The following is a 16,913-nucleotide window of genomic DNA, read 5'->3' as shown; positions in this document are numbered from 1 at the left end:
CTTCTTAGCTGCTTCAGTGGCTGGGAACTAGCGAAATGCTGCATGTGGTGAGATCGACTGAAAATTTGGATTCAATGTTCCAATCTTCGGTTTAATCTGTGTTAGTTTAAGCGAAGTAAGCTCAAGCAATGCATGTCAAGCCTCCCATGTAACATGAGAATCCTTGGCACCTGCAGGGATGGCGACATGCAGGAGGTATTAACGAAGGAGATTTATCTGATTAATATAGCTGCATACATAGATGATCTCAAGGGTCATTCTGCCTCGTTTATTGTCAACTAGTACAGCGGCATGTACGGTACTTTCGTCTTTCCTGCTCCATGGCCAATGGGAAGCCTCATATGTGCTAGGGGAACGTGCGCAGGGTGAGACATCGAAGTCCGACAGCGGCTAGCGACCAACCTCAGCCCAGCAAAAGCAAACATAGGAGATCGGATTCACCATAAATGTGAGTTCCAGCTACCTGGGTGTATTGGCGGTGGAGTAGTCGCCGTGGCAAACTTGGGTGCAACGCATTCAAGTTGGAAATAGCTCACCGTCCCTCACTCGATCTCTCACTGACTCATTCTAATACCAACTTGGTCGGCTGGCATACCCCTATCAAAATGATTGTTTTCATTTTTGGATCGCAGGATTCAATGTCTGGGCGTATTTTGTTGGACTGCGAGCGAATTTGACATTATCCACGGAGTACTCCGTACACAGCTGCGCCTGCATGCAGCTGAATCTGTTCCTTCATTCAATCGTTCCTGAAGGGGGCAAAGATCTCCAGCTAAACAGGTGGAACGCCAAATAACTGATTGGCTACTTGCTGGATTTACACTATGGACTTTGCGATTTACGATTGATAATGTGAATTTGCCATTGCTCTGATGGCTCTACGGTCTCGTCAGGATCATTTGTCACATCCTCTTTGCACATTAATGAGACATGCCGAAGAAATATGTGCATTGCTTAAGTTCAATTTGGTATGCCACTATTCTCCTTCACTGAGCAAATCCATGTTGCGCCATCAGATACAGCGCACAGCCTCCCGGGACTACATCGCCAAGTGCCCAGTCCCAAGTACTCTCCGTTGGCTGCATGGTAGGTTCCAACCATATGGCATCGCTGTGACTTGCCTTCGGTCAACAGTACGTCATATTTTGGTTGATCGATTTGGCGCTGTACAACGTAAAGAGTCTTATCTCTTTCCAATTTTGGACATCGCATCTGCTCCAGCAGTGCTAGCCAGTCGGAGGATGCGAGTTCATCACCAAACAGAATACCAGCTCCCTTGCCCCCTCTAATTGGCTTCAAGATGTATCCGTTATGCAAATTCTCTTGCGCCTTGCAAGCGGCGATAAACTGATCAAGGGCACGGGAGCCTGGCAGGATGGTCGGTGTTATGCCTCTGTAAAGACGCTCGGCTTGTTTCGGAGTGATGGTCTTTCTGTAGACCAGAACCTCCAGCTCTTCCCGTACAAGACCAAGCATTCTCTTATCATGAGCAAGAAACATTGTTCGCATGTCATTAAAGCATCGAACACTGATCTGGCGTCTTATTTCTGGGTCAAGAGCGTTGATTTCATGTTGGTGAAGTTCGAGGCCAACTTGACGGACCTCTTCCACAATTTCACCAGAATCGGTGGTAATAGTATCAGTGGCGCCAACTTGGGCAAGACAGTACAATTTGAATCCAGAACTACTAGAGGAATCCGGGATAATTCGTAGTATTTCTGGAGTTATGAGTCGGGGTTTAATACCAAGTCGCTTCTTGGCGAATTCGATAAACATGAAAATGTCGATTCCGTGTTCCTTGGCCTTGATCAAATGCAAGGGTAGCTTGTTGTCGAATAGCTTGAATAACCCTCGGGGAATCTAGAAAAGTCAACATCAACTTCGTCCAAATAATAGGTCACCCTCGTTCTATTTCCTTACCGATTCACCATCGACGCAGTGTACTAGACCCCGAGACTCAAGATCAAATTCCGAAAGGGAGTCTTGACCAAAACCACCATGCATAAAGCCATTGAAGGAAAACCTAGCGTTTATTTCGCAGATACGAAAGGCTTCCAGACCAGTTTCGTCAATCTCCACTAAGAAGTCTGGTCTCCAGGATCCTTGCCTCTCATTCCACGGTCTGAAAAGAGAGGGTTTGGAGTAGATCCACTTTCGCAAGGACGAATCATCAGTATCCATATTACAATGGCCAGGTACCCTAGGTGGAGGAAGGTGATGACTTACACGCAAGAGATCTTCTTCTCCGGGTTCCAACGGCATCCGCTGGGGAAACTGAGCTTGTTCATCGCTCCACCATCGCTCGATAATATCTTCAATTGCCAGATTCAAGGCCCGATGCAATTCTGACAACTCCTCATGATGCCGTTCAGTGATTAATACGGGGTGAGGACACGATGCAGCCAGCGATCCAGCGGGCCAAGAGGACGAGCATTCTTTTAGTCTGGAGATATAAGTGCCACGGACCTTGATCACAGTGTCGGCGCCAGGCTCTTCTGACGAAACAAAGGAAAATGCCACATCATCTGGAAAGTAGACTTGCTGAAGCTGGTCGAAGAATTTGTTTCTCATATTTAGATACCGTGCAATGCCAAAGATGGGAAGATAGATTGGTAAAAAAGCCAAAGGCTGCATCGGACAAAATTATCACTTAAATAGTGCTAGATCCAACTGATCAGACTCAATTCTGGAACTAATAATAACACGCCATCTCTGGCTACCGACAACGTTGTGCAGGCTGGCATAGGACAATCTTGGTATTTACAGATCAAACATGTGAGCTATACAGAGTAGTTTAGAAAACAAATGCAATGTAACCTGGTTCCGGTATTTACGATAACTCATCAGCAAACTGAAAATTGGTCTTCAGATTTGGGAAAGGCCCGTAAGCTAGGTGGCGCGTGGCGCATTCAGTATTAATTATATGCTCCGGTGGAAGCCCCGCACATCCAACCAAGCCCAGGAAAAAAAAGTACCAGAAATATCACGCACTGTAGGATCCAAATGGTCTTGCATCCCATCTTACACGTCGAAGATGACGATTTGGATCCTTCACTTCGTTGCGAGCATGCAACCATCGTCGATTATCCATCAAGATGATCGACCCTCTAGGAAGAGTTTTGGGTTCTAGATGGATAGTCCATTCCTCGGCTCCATTTCCGTATAGGATATTCCTCAGTTCTTCCAGTGCCTTGGCAGCGTTAGGAGTCAACGGGATAGTGATATCATCTCGGAACCGCAATTGACTCCCACCTTCTAGCTCTGTTCTTATTGCGACTAGGCTGCCGGTAATATACTGCTTCCCCGTATTTTTAATAAACTCTGGGGGTACAGTGATCCTGTAGTTGTTGCTGGAGAGCCATTTTTGTGCGAAAGGGGAGAGTAAGGCGAGAAGTCGATCAACATTTAGTACCGACAAGGTTCCGCCTCCGCAGCGGTCCGGCTGAATGACTTGAAGAGCAAAGAATCGCGGGGGACACTCCTCATAGCTGCAGTCGGTGTGCCAATCAAACCGGAACATGGTCTCTGAGCGGGCTTGGTGTCCATGGCTTTGGAAATTCGACGGGGAAGGCCGAACATCCCAGAACCAGCCTCGTTCAGCGCTATGAGTTATCGGAAGGCCATGATCATGGCATTTGTGAAGATTTGTTATAAGTTTCTGGAGATAGTTGCTTGTTTCATCGCTGAATCCCAAGGTCAATTGAACCACCCCTTTAGCTTCCAGAGTCTCGTGTACAGCTTTCAAGTGAGTGGCCTCTAAGGCAAACTTGGGTTTTGTGACCTCAATCAAGGGAACAAGATTTGAAATTCGTGGATCTCCTGGGAGCACTTAGCAATGATCAATGAATACTGCAGCAAAATGGTCACAAACTGATAGGCAGCGTGGAATATCTAGCAGTCCTTGCCGCAATTGCGGCAGGGAAGCGGAAATAGCGATACATTCTGTGTAGATTGATGTCACTGGCTAGACAAATTACTGTTTCAATGAAGTCCAGATTTCTTCATAAAAATGCGTGTGTGGGAATTTGCTTTTTAACAATGCTGGGTCTGGCGCTCTAAAGATTGTGTCTTGAAATTTCAGATCCATCAATCCGTCTCGTTGAACACGCCATCTTTCACTAGGTATGGAGTACTATGTACGGAGTACATAGTACCCACCCGTACAGATCGTCCATATTGATTTCGTAATGTACTTGCAGCAAGAATTTCCTTTTTTCTTCTTTATTTTGACTATGAGGTGGTTACCACATGCGCAGGGCTGTCCCCTGTCGTATGGGGCACTCACTAGCAAGGATATCTCGACAAAAGAACCCAGATCTCACATAATTAGCTTTGCAGTAGCGTGGTTTCATGGCGTGAAGGTGATTAGATGTCTTGGAAGATCCTATTCGTATAAAATTATTTGTAATTTGTTGACTTTGTTGACCGCAGTCGTGACGAGACCCGCATGCATAAGCGAACTAGGACGGGGATCTCCGATCTCAGTAATCTGGGCCTGCATGCGTGTATTACAGGATGATTGACGGAAAAGGAAAGGGCAATCTTTACGATTTCTTCAACCCCGCGTCTCGGTTCACAAGAGTGGCGATGCTGCAGGGTCTTTCACTCATCCATGGATTTAGGCGTGTAAGTGGTCGATTTCATGCAAGGCTCAGTCTCCCTGGACTTGTCTTCTTTAGCACTGACACAGAAAGGATTTTTCCCAGTTCAATTTTCTATGTAGCGTCCACCTCTTCCTCGGGGCTGAAATTCTCACTACCTCAGTATGAGCACCAATCATGAGAGTAATGGTCCGCCCATGGGCTATACATGGCGTTCATCCAAAGCATTTGTACTTGCGACCATTGCAGTCGCGCTGTATGCCGGTCTGTCTCTCAGCCATTGGCATTGTTAATCCTGCCCTAATACGAACCAGAGACATTTCTTTACGGCTTTCTGGTGCCTCTCCTCGGTGACATGCTTGAACATCGGCTGAATGTCCCTCCTTCGAAAACCCAGGGAGTGACATCGACCGTTCTTGCTATTCATGGCGCACTCGGTGTGCTATCCGGCCCTATTATCGGACACTTTAGCGATCGATTTCCCAAGCGCAAGGTGCCATTGCTATTATCCCTTGGCGTCTGCATTGCTGGCACTTATACGGTCGCGGCTGCCCGTTCAGTCCCTATACTATTACTAGGCCGTGTGCTGCAAAGCGTCGCGGGCTCTGCAGTTTGGATAATTGGCTTCGCAACGATCGCAGATACTGTCAGTCCAGATAATATGGGCTCGGCGATGGGCCTGGTCATGTCATTTGCCAACTCAGGGACAATTTGCGGACCTGCCATCGCAGGCCTGTTGTACGAGGCGGTCAACTACTGGGTTTTGTGGTCAGTTCCATTACTGGTTCTGATTTTAGATCTTGTCGCACGTCTCCTTATGATTGGGCGTCCTTCCGGAATCCCAAGTGCATCTTCTAAATCCAACAGTCATGCTTCAGAAGCAACCAGACTGTTACCATCGCTGGGGGATCAAGAAGCTTCATCTGGTACCAGGAGCTTCTGGTGCTCACTGCTATGCAACGGGCGTATTCTAATGTGTTTACTCATCACATTCTCGAGCGTGACTGTCAGTACCAGTCTTTATGCGACACTTCCGCTATACATCCAAGACCGGTTTGAGTGGGGTCCAAGTTATGCCGGCCTCCTCTTTGCTGGTCTTGCCGTTCCGGGTATTCTAATGGGCCCTTTCGCTGGCTGGGTCCGTGATAGAGTTGGAGCACGATATCCAGCAACAATCGGCGCTATTCTTCAAGCCTTCTTCCTAGGCCTTTCTGGCATCGCAGGGACGGATATATTCTCTTGGTCTGGAGTCAAGACTGGCGGCAAAGAGATGTACTCGGCTTCTCTCATCGCCATCGGCATATTTCGACCATTTGTCTCTGGTATCGCGCCCGCTGAATTGACCGGTAAGTGGTCCTTGCCCCAAGATCTTGTATGAACAGGACGGTAATAAAAGTATCTTGGTAGCCGCCGCCAAGAGAATTCAGAAGCACGCAGTCTCTTCGGGGGGCGAGGATGGCGTGTCGCGCGTAATCGCTATGATGGACGTCGCTGCCTCCCTCGGCATGATGATTGGTCCAATCGCAGGTGGCTTGCTTAATGCACAACTCGGTTATGAGTATATGAGCTTGACGTGGAGTGGGTAACTCATCGAGGATTTACGATGTCCGCCGCTAATATTTATATCAAGGTCTGTGGTATCTGATACTCGCAGCGTTTTCGTTGTTCGTTTTAGGATCCAAGGGAACGAATGAAGCGTCCGACGACGAAGAGATTTTTTAGTGTCGTATTCCGTCCGACACCCAGTGCGAGGGAGCTGCCAAAAGCTATGACAAAATAATCGCGGAGAGTGAGAAAGAAACTACGGATAAAACTGATGATCAATAATGCGAGAACCTATACCTGTCTGCGATACAAAAACGACACAGCAATTAATTTTTGCCCTGTAAAAGCCAGTTAAGCAGAAATTTAAACAATTTGGAATTTTTCTGCAAGTACAAGAACATATCAAGATTCGGACAAGTGAACACAAGTGAACGCGCAAGTCCCAGGTCCGATAGAAGTCAACTGGTTAGATAAATCTCGCGGAATACTTCTGGGATCCGGTCTCCGACTTGGTTCACATAAATCACATGATATCTGTCGGGAACGTTCCCTTACCTAGCCCCCCCACTTTGCTCTATATTTATCCTTCTCACTTCCTCTGAAACCCCTCCATTGATTGATTGATTATCAAAATCTAAAAGAAACCCCTCACAGAATAATGCAAAAATGGTTCTCAAGCTGTACCGATTCCCTCTTTCTACCTATACTAACCGGGTGCGCCTCGCATTGGAGGAGAAGGGAGTATAAGTCGAGTTCATCCCGGTTGATCTATTAAATGGAGAGCAGAAATCCGAATCATACCTTAATGAGCTATATCCTTTTGGCAAGGTTCCCGTCTTCAAGGACACGGATGCCAGCGTGCAGATCTTTGGTGAGTTTCACTATGTTATCTTTGATCGAGCTAGTTGTTAACTATGTTTAAACTTAGAAAGTAGAGACATGTAACGGACCCACTACGGAGGGATCTCCCAGGAGTAGAGTAGACTGCGGCACTAACCGCGAATACCATGGTTAACCAAGACCAAGACCGTAAATTTGCGGGTTTTGGTCTTCATTTGCTAGCCGCAACCGCAGTGCGGTTGGTGTTGGTCTTCAACCCAAGACCGCACTGCGGTTTTGGTTAACCAGCGGTTAGGTAAACATTATAAACATGCCAAGCCTCATGACCTTCGGCGAAAGATCGATTTTATGTAGTTTTTTGGTATTTTTGTTGTATTTGTCTTTATGTATTTTATTATAGTAAGAAAAATGGTTATAGATTAAATGCTTAGTATAAAATTATTTGTGAATTATTCTAGTAAATAGTAATGATAAATAGATGTTATTCTTTGGATGCTATATTATCTAAAGATTAATTAAGAATCTATCTAGTATTGTTAGTTTCTTATGAATCTGACTAGGCTGACTATTCTTAGATACTAGAATATCCTTTTTGTTTAATTGTCACGGTACTTGTCAGGTAATCCCGTGAGCATGGGGACGCCTCAGGCGACGAACTGCAGGGCATCCAGTATATAGTTGGGCCCCAGTGAGCCGGGGTTCCAAGTTCCTCAAGTATTAGTTCTCATTGTATTGGAAAGTGCTCAATACTACCTGACTTGTCACCGATATCTTCCTGGTTCACCTAACCACTAGGTGCCACCCTAATCTGGCACTTTCTCTTACAAAGACTCTATAAATTAGACTAATACTCTGCTTTATCATAACCAACCCTTGAAGACAAACCTAACTAGTTAGGGGAGCTCACCTACAATTGAACTTACTCGTGACTAACCTACTAGCGAACCTCTGACTCAAGCATTACCGTGTAAGGATCCCTAAAGACTCTAGCCCGTGTAAGGCCCGGATGGCTACGGTATAGTTACAGGATAACGGCTTGCGGTAAGTATCAACACAACGCTTGTGTGTACTCACGTTGCTTGACAGCCAGTTCGTAACACCTATCCTGCTGTCAGGTCAGGTCCGTTCCGGTCGAACGGACAGGATCTATTATTGGAATAGATATGTGGTCACGTGCCCTCACGTGTCCACCTCTGGCTGTCATATCGTAATAACCAGTATACTTTCAGACTGCAACAGGCCATATCTGGCTCCCGTTGGTGCCCGAGGCGCCAACTGGCCTTGCGCCCATCTGGGCCGTGCGTCCCTCATGGCCTGGTCGTCCACACTTGGCCCGACCCCCAACTGATTGGGTCATAGCTGCTCCTGGGAGATCCCTCCGTAGTGGGTCCGTAACAAGTAAATAGTATTTTCTTCCTATTCCTGTTTATTCTAGTAATTGAGGGTGAACCTATGTGATATAGTATGAGTGTTCCCCTTGGCGAGCTTTTTCTATATATTCTCCAGGAATATTATCTTTCAGCTGAGAGATAAAGATAAATAAAAAATGGCAGACCTTAATGAGCGCCCCTGGCCCGTTATTTATCTAAAATGCGAGTACCACGGTGGGTCCTCTTACCCCGTTCTCACCCCGTTCTCAACTCTCTCCCCCCAGTCTCCAGAATTCTCACCCATATCACCCTCACTTACCCTAACACAGGACACGGTGCTGTTTTAAAGCCAAGGGCTTTTTGAGAATTGACGAATTGACCGCGTTTAGTATGTGGCTTAAGTACGGCTGAGCGGACGGGAAGCCCTGTTCTCCACACCCTGTGATCGTATGTACGAGATTATGGGTAATATGAGATAAATCGTATTGATTAGAGTTCTTTCGCCCGAGGTAGGTATAAGGTGAGCAATGTACTGCGTATTGCTAGAAGGGAGGAGGATATAATGAAGGAGCATGGGAAGAGGAAGAGAAGTACAGAAGGAGAGAGAGAGCTAGGTGAGAGATCTACATTCCTATGCGTGGGGAATCAGGTGACTACAGGGGTCAGATCTCCAATCAGCCCCTTATATTCTCAACCCATTAAACATCAGCTTGGAAATTTTCACAGCATTGGAGATTCATACCATCATCTGACCTTTCCAGAAAATTTTGTGTTATGGCAAGATCAAAAGCCAATGCCCATCTTAGTCCCAAACTTGAAGCTCATGGGGTCACTGTATCCTCAGGCTATATTAAAATATACTGTATAAGGTGTCCACGCGTCTCCTACCCAAGTTTTGAGCCTCAAGTGCAACTTACCCCGCACTGGCGCGTCGGTGGCCTTAAATCTCTATGTGCTGCTCTGTGGGCCTATACGTCACTCGTAAAGCATCAGAGACTCATTTGATAAACTACTATTACCTAAACTACATATGCCTTTACTCTACCTGATACTGACGAAGATAACTAACTTGAATCTCACAAGATGAATCTCCAACAATTCAGCCCTGATTCCCTCACTCTGGTCCTTAGCTCTATCTTCTCTACCTGCAAAAGACCAGCGAATGTTTACTCTTCCGGCCTCTTTAGACGCAAGCCAAATCCTCAACCAAATCCTCTCGGCTCTCGAAAAAACAGCGCGACCGATGCAAGCGTGATATTTGGACGACAGTCAGTGTTGGTGGAAAGGAACTTGTCATCCGCGACGTTTGTGCAAAAATCGCTGCACATGTCAAAAATTTCACAGACGTGGTTGATATTGCAGTCCAATATGATCCGGTTCATGCCGCATTACCATGGGCGGGCGTGCGATTTTTGCTGCAGTTGACCTTTTCAAGCTTCGAGGCATTCGGGGCCATTGTTGAGGGTCTTGAAAAAGCGACGCGATTGATAGCCCGATGTGGGATTCTTGAAGCCCTGATGGCCAGGTACGACAAGGGAATCACTGATGCAAAGAAGAATCTGGAGCAGGAATTAGTCAATCTTTATTCCTCCGTGTTGGGATTTCTTTGCAAGGCTAGGAAGCATCATGATGCTTTACGATTGAGTAAGTTGACTCATGCCATTTGTGATGCGCAGGGATTACCTGTTAACAGTGAACATTTAGAGCGTGCGTTCAACTTGGTTTCGCAACAGTCGTTTCAAGAGTCGATCCAAGAGATGGAAGCTGCCGAACGAAAGGTTTGGGCTATGAAGGGTCTTATGGATAGCGAGAGTAAGTCAGCCTGAGGCAGATGTCGCTTGGTTTGCTCACTGTTCGCTAGGGGTGGAAAGTCTTCATGATGATATTTCGACAATGTTTGTAACATTGACCTCTGCTGCTAATGGCGTTGACAATCTAAAAGCACGGCTTGATGACGCATTTGACGATCTCGATAAACCCCTGGTCAGAATTGGAGACCAGGTAACCGACCTGCATGGTGCCTTTAAAGGTTGGGAGACGACTTGAGTCTAGAGGAATGACAGGCACTAATTTTATCAGAGAATCAAAGAAGTGATCTTCCCCAATGGATTTCGACTATTCCTGTACATCAGCACTACAGAGAGGCACTGACGACTATACTGCCCGGATCGAGTGAATGGCTTCTGAAGAATCCGGGATTTGGGAGCTGGAGAGATTTGAGTAGCTCTGAGACCTTCTGGTCATATGGGATATGTAAGTCCAGTGCGATAAAGTCACTCTGTCACTACACTTTTAAGCTGACAAGGTATCCAGCGGGATGCGGGAAGACGAAACTGGCGTAAGTTTACTGCGCTGGAATATGATATTTCCAGGTCATTGACTAGAATGAGTGCGATTGTTATCCAAGACCTACACCAACGCAATAAAGGTGTAGCTCAGACAGCACCGATAGCTCATTTCTTCTGTTCGCGAAATCCTGCAGAACCAGAACGCAGTGACTCTCGGGGTATACTACGGTCTTTAGCCAAGCAGCTCTCTATAGTCAGAGATGGGAGCTATTTAAGGCGCCCCTTGGTAGAAGCGTACGAAAAGAGGGAAAAGGAACCTGGCCAGATTGGAGAAAAACCAGCACCGCTAACGGTTGAGGAATGCGTCGACGTCATTTGTGAAGTTGGCCGGACAACTCCATTCACAATTGTAATTGATGGGTTGGATGAATGCAACTCTCAACAGCGAAAAGCTCTTCTCGGATCTTTGAAAGGAATCCGACAGCGGTGTCGAGATGTTGTCAAAACTTTTGTGTCGAGTCGACAGGAGAGGGACATTACGGTCTACTTTGAGAAAGGAGAGACCCTAGAAGTGACCCCACAGTTGAACGATGGGGACCTAGAGCAGTTTGTGAAGTCTCGGGTTGAAGACTTCATTAAAAAGTGTTATTTCATACATAATGACTCGGCGCAAGATCTACAAAAACTTGAGAAAGACATAACGGAGAAGCTTTTGAAGGATTCTTAAGGGATGCGAGTCATATTGGAAGTATTTAGGCTGGCTCTAGATAGTATTTCTAACTATATTAGGTTCCTTTAGGTGAGTCTTCAGCTGGAAGCTATCGGCAATACGGAGCGTATTAAGGACATTAAAAGTATTCGTCAAGCGTTAATTCACTTCCTCTAACTCTTAGTGAATCATACAAAATTATCTATAACAAAATTCATAATATAGGCGAAAATCCACGGAGAGTCGCAGTATAAACCTTACAGTGGCTGCAGTGCGCAAAACAACAGCTTTCAATTTCTGAATTCCTAGCTGCAGTCTGCGGGTCTGCAAATGATATATTGACCACGGAAATTCTTGACTATTGCTGTAATCTGGTGGTGGTTGATAATATTTCAGACACGTTACGTTTGGCACATGTGTCGGTCCGAGAGTGAGAACTCCCAGCAATTGAAATATCGGTATACAAAACTGACAGCTTTTTACAGATTCCTTGAGACTGCAGATACCTACCCCACTCACGATGCAAATCTCAACCTTGCGCAGAGGTGTTTGAACACGTATTTATGGGGCAAATTCGATCAAGACAGTCTCTTCAACTACGCTACCAAATACTAGCCTGCTCATGTGGAAGACTTGAGCTTATCCCAAAGATTATCGATCAAGGCGTCAATAAATTTTCACCGACGAGGAGCACCTCGAGGATTGGCTGGAATGTGTTGATAGCAGGGAGATTGTGGATGGTCCAGGTTAGAGCAACTCACTAGAGAGGAAACTAGAAGAATGTTTATCCTCACCACCATCAGCACTATCGCAGCATCTTCCTTTGGTCTCATTGAAGTACTTGAACTACCTGAGCTTATCAAGGGAATAGACCTGGAACAGTTGAACAAACACAACACCTCGGGTCTATATCTTGCTGCACGCTGGGGCCATACTGAGGTAGCTCGGAAGCTTCTCCACCTAGGTGCTTCTGTAGATGCACCAGGAAACCAGTACGGGAATGCACTCCAAGCTGCATGCTTCGGGGGACAAGAAGAAATCGTCAAGGTATTGCTTCAACAAGGAGCATCTTTCCCTCCGACCGGTAAGGGTGAATATTCGAGCCCATTCCAAGCAGCTCTAGCAAGTGGTCATGGCCATGTTACTCAGGCTTTGATCAACGGCGGACTTCAGTTTTCAACGCAAAATCAGTTTGACGACGCGATGGAAGCTGTTTGTTTCAAAGGAAATGTTGAAATTGTCCAACAATTTCTAGATGGCAAATCTGGTATATTTACGCCACAGATCCAACCTGATTCGCTACAAGTAGCTCTTTTTGGTGGCAAAAAAAGGAGAGTCAAAGGACTTCTGCAAGGAAATGTTGACATCAACGAGGAAAAGGGTTACTTTGGCAACGCTTTAGCCGCAGCAATTGCGAGTTGAAACTTGGAACTTGTACAACTTGTCGTCGATGCTGGAGCGAAGACTGATGTACGTGGACGCTTTGGTTTTCCTTTGCGCGCTGCCGCCATTGCCAATGCTTTTGAAATTGCGAGATACCTCCTCAAAATCGGCACTGACCCAAATATTGAGGATATGGAGCTAAGTGATGCACTCCAGGCAGCTGCCACTTCAGGAAATGTGGACATGATTGTTTTACTTTTGAACCATGGTGCATCCGTGAATGGTAACGGCGGACACTTTCGTAACACATTACAGGCAGCTTGTTTTCATGGACATGAGCAGGCTGCCAGGCTCTTAATTGAGCGTGGTGCTTTTTTGGAGCCCAAATACGATCGACACTGTGAGCGCTATCGTGATGCCTTGCAAGCTGCAGTTTTTTCTGGACACGAAAAAATTGTTGAATTGCTTCCAGCGAGAGGAGCAATGCTGAACACGGGACGCATCGTCATGAGGAGTCACCCATGCAGCATACCTCATAACCCGAACAGAATCCGACTTCCAGACTCAAGGGTAGGGGCAAAAAAGCTAGACATACCGCCAGGACGGCGACCTCTAGAATTTGCTGCTCGACTTGGCAATATTATGTTGGTCAAGTTTCTACTTAGCCAGGGAGCTACTCTAGATGCTGAGGATGTTTTTGGCGATGATGATGAGTACCATGATGGCAGTGCGTATACTGCGCTACAGATTGCGAGTTTCCGGGGGCATCAAGCCATAGTGAAATATCTTCTGGACCATAATGCAGACATTAACGCCGTGCGACAGGCACTAGGCACTCCTTTACAGGCAGCCCTAGAGTCTAGTAACTTTGAGATTGCAGAGATTCTATTGTCTCGAGGGGCGAGAATCGATAAGCATTGGCGGTTTTTGGATCCTGTCTTCAGGTATCGTCAGAAAGAGGACACCTTGAGGCTGTCAAATTCCTGTTAGATCGAGGAGCAAATATCGAGGATGAAGGTGGCGATAACGGCAACGCGCTTCAGGCTGCATGTCATGCGGGACACATCGAGGTTGTTCAACTCTTGCTCGCTCGAGGTGCAAATGTTAACGCGCTGGAGAAGAATATTGAGAATGCGCTACAATCTACATCAGAAGGTGGTCACCTTGATATCATCAAGTTGCTTCTTGATCATGGTAGGATGTGGATGATTTCGAAGGGAATACAGAAACAGCGCTCTGTCTCGCTGCAGCAAATGGTCAAGAAGAGATTTTGACCTTCCTGCTCAGAGAAGGAGCCCAAGTCGACGGCAACGCTGCTGCTCTGGCTGGTGATGCCGGGGACACATTATTAAATACCCCAGGAAAAAGATATCCCGCTCCATCTTGCTGCTGTTCATGGACATGAATCCATAATATCTATACTCCTTGAAAATGGAGCCGATGTCCACCGAAGAGGAAAGTTACGCCAACAAGGAACAGGGCCAAGTGATGAGTGTGATTTCAGCATGAAATATTGTACTTCCTTGTTTGCAGCATGCTTTTGGGGCCATTTATTGTGTGCAGAACTCTTATTTGAACACGATCCATTGGGATGTGCATCAAATGGCACGTTTTCTTCCATGCTGGAGACTAGCTTGGCTCGAGAGAACAGAAATGTCACTGCAATTCTACTCCAAGGAGCAATTTCCCAGAATTTTGATGCCAAAGACCTTGAAGGCGCATTCAAATACGCCTGTAGGATGGGTCATAGTGAGTTTGTGCAAAGTGTCCTCGAACATTTTGAGCTCAGTAACTGGCCCGGTGCATTCATTTTGGCAGCAGATCAAGGAAGAGGTTCCGTTGTCTCTGCTCTATTGCGGAATGGAGCCGAACTTAACAGCCGTGACAAAAATGGCAATCTGGCATTAGACATCGCGATTCAAAATGTCAGGAAATATAGAAATCACGTCAATTGTACAAAGAATCCGCCGAGCTGGATGGGGGTACTCAATATTCTTCTTCGTGAAGGAGCAGATACGGATGATCTGACAAGCAAGATCAAGGAAAAATCTCTCATGAAATTCCTGAATTCGCCAATTTTGAGCTCTGGAAAACACTAAATTCCCGTCATTACGAGTTATTTGATGACTCCGGTCTCGCTTCAAGGGCTTTGACCTGGGCTGCGCGTGGTGCTAACTTTGATAAGATCCATTATCTGGGTAAGAAACAGGTCTTTTCAGACGGTGATATTGAATCCGCTGTTCTGGCTGCAATGGAATATCAAAGGGATGCGATACCCATAATCAAGGCGAAGCCTCAAGCCATCATCTCCCTCCGATGAAATAGTGACTCAAAATTGTGAGAAGGCTGATTGTAATCCCTTGGTAATTGCTTCTGGCGAGGGGCGGGCCGAGATTGTCACCATTCTACTCCAGCATGTAAAATACAGGGCTGCTATCATTAAAGCAGCTTTGAGAGCAGCCGTCCACGCTAGACACATCACATGTGCATATCTCATTCTTGAGTCACAAGCCTGGAGCCTACTCAAAGGCATGACCTACTCTCGCATTTAATTCCAGGTTGCTTCCCTTACTGGTCGAACAACACGCCGGGTATCTGTTTGAGCAGGGCGTGTCCCCGGAAACGAAGGGCCTTGAAACTGGTTGCACGCTGGTGAATAGCGGCTATGAAGGATGCTAAAGATCAAGCAAAAGTGGAGGGAGGTATGCTTTAATGCTAAGTTCAATTCTTCTTGTGTGAGTGGATGTCATAGATGCTGTGCAAGAATACTACTAAATTAGGATGCGGATATTGAGATCGACGGTGGAGTATGGGAAATTGTAACAGCAACAAGAGCTTTTCCAGGTGATTACCTACTGAGTAGAGTATGGAAATGTGCGCAGTCTGCTTCGGACGAATATTTTTTTTCCTATTCTTGAATCTTATATCATGGTAGACTATAGCGTAATTAGTTACCAAGATTAATTTTAAGCGCAAAGCCCCAAGTGGGCGAAAGAGAACTTGTTACTCTGATAAGTTCAAGCTTCTTTACTCCATTGATCTTGATTTAAGTCAGAAGAGAGCATAAAGTTTTCAACATTTGAAAGGAGGCAATGAATAACTGACTCAAGTTCCGCCGCTGACATGATTGACTTGTGGACCGTGGTCTAGTGACAAGTGTCACGCTGAAATTCTGAAGTCCAACAGCCGGTGCAGGCTCCGGGGCGGGAATGACAAGTCAGCGTCCCGTGCGATACTTATACATATACCGTTCCGGGTAGATTGAATCCAATGGATTCAATGATAGTCTTTTGGCCATGTTGGTTAGCGTACCCGGAAACGTTGACATAATATCTAGGTAGGTGCTAAGGGTCTAGACCAGTCTGGGCAGAGACCTCGTATTCCAAAGTTATTGGTTACGGACTGATCTCACGGGCGGTGTAACTTGGCAGAATGCGACATATACTTGGTTTTACCTACAGGCTCTCACCACAAATTCAAGTTCAGCAACTATAAAAGTTATAAAAGATGGTTCGTTAGCATTTCAAATGGGTGTGATCTACTTCCTTAAGATGATACTGAATTTCAATTCAATTGATCGACAGAGTAGGGCGACAAGGGAAGTTTCCCGATGAGAAAAAAGAAATGATTCATATCAAACACCTGACGACATTCGACCAAATTGAAATAGGAGCAAAAGGATAAAGCATGCAAAAACATACAACAGTCAGGATTCGCATGTGGTCACCCACCATACTACTAACTGACCGGCGTGTGGCTTAAGTACGGCTGAGCGGACGGGAAGCCCTGTTCTCCACACCCTGTGGTCGTATGTGCTTGACAGAACAAGAGATCGGAATATATTGAGCCATGTCAATCGTGAACACATATGGTTGACATGACTCAAGCTTGTTTCTCTCAGTGCAGTGCACTGGAGGACTTGTGACGAAGATGGCCAACTGGTGAATAGCAAGAGTCTATGATGACCCTCATATTTACGCCACTACTGCGCGGAGGATCCACCTACAGTAGCTAAAGCCAGTGGAAGGTCTGCAAGCCGCTCAGCCAAGAGCTTTGCATAATGATCTACTCATCGCGATTACCTGATAATAGTCATACCCGTCTGTAGTGGTCGATGTCGTACCAGATTTAACATTTTCGCGCTTGGATTGGGTTTATATAATTGTATAGCTCTCCT

The 16,913-nt window shown here is 46.1% G+C and overlaps 5 protein-coding genes across 5 annotated transcripts; 4 read left to right on the top strand and 1 right to left on the bottom strand.

The window, feature by feature from the left end:
* Positions 1–960: 960 nt before the first annotated feature.
* On the bottom strand, positions 961–3,941 carry N7483_002188 (uncharacterized protein; the record flags this gene model as incomplete). The annotated part of the gene is made up of 5 exons (XM_057085625.1): positions 961–1,860; positions 1,921–2,151; positions 2,227–2,628; positions 3,026–3,819; positions 3,872–3,941. The coding sequence occupies 5 exons, from the start codon at positions 3,939–3,941 to the stop codon at positions 961–963; spliced, it is 2,397 nt and encodes a 798-aa protein (XP_056951774.1).
* Positions 3,942–4,765: 824 nt separating this feature from the next.
* Positions 4,766–6,187, top strand: N7483_002187 (uncharacterized protein; the record flags this gene model as incomplete). Its single annotated transcript, XM_057085624.1, has 3 exons — positions 4,766–4,865; positions 4,916–5,947; positions 6,009–6,187. 3 exons carry the CDS (start codon positions 4,766–4,768, stop codon positions 6,185–6,187), a joined length of 1,311 nt encoding a protein of 436 aa, XP_056951773.1.
* A 3,252-nt stretch (positions 6,188–9,439) lies between these two features.
* Positions 9,440–11,371, top strand: N7483_002186 (ankyrin repeat-containing domain protein; the record flags this gene model as incomplete). The annotated part of the gene is made up of 7 exons (XM_057085623.1): positions 9,440–9,478; positions 9,544–10,000; positions 10,061–10,168; positions 10,218–10,385; positions 10,436–10,609; positions 10,662–10,694; positions 10,935–11,371. 7 exons carry the CDS (start codon positions 9,440–9,442, stop codon positions 11,369–11,371), a joined length of 1,416 nt encoding a protein of 471 aa, XP_056951772.1.
* A 762-nt stretch (positions 11,372–12,133) lies between these two features.
* On the top strand, positions 12,134–14,010 carry N7483_002185 (ankyrin repeat domain-containing protein; the record flags this gene model as incomplete). The annotated part of the gene is made up of 3 exons (XM_057085622.1): positions 12,134–12,734; positions 12,813–13,598; positions 13,691–14,010. The coding sequence occupies 3 exons, from the start codon at positions 12,134–12,136 to the stop codon at positions 14,008–14,010; spliced, it is 1,707 nt and encodes a 568-aa protein (XP_056951771.1).
* Positions 14,011–14,167: 157 nt separating this feature from the next.
* N7483_002184 (uncharacterized protein) lies at positions 14,168–14,835 on the top strand (the record flags this gene model as incomplete). Its single annotated transcript, XM_057085621.1, has 2 exons — positions 14,168–14,228; positions 14,270–14,835. 2 exons carry the CDS (start codon positions 14,168–14,170, stop codon positions 14,833–14,835), a joined length of 627 nt encoding a protein of 208 aa, XP_056951770.1.
* Between the last annotated feature and the right edge of the window lie 2,078 nt (positions 14,836–16,913).

This window comes from Penicillium malachiteum, assembly GCF_028827825.1.
Source record: "Penicillium malachiteum strain IBT 17515 chromosome Unknown utg000001l:1.0-8184562.0:1.0-8186909.0, whole genome shotgun sequence".
Classification (NCBI taxonomy): Eukaryota; Fungi; Ascomycota; class Eurotiomycetes; order Eurotiales; family Aspergillaceae; genus Penicillium; species Penicillium malachiteum.
This window is presented reverse-complemented; position numbering and strand designations above follow the sequence as displayed.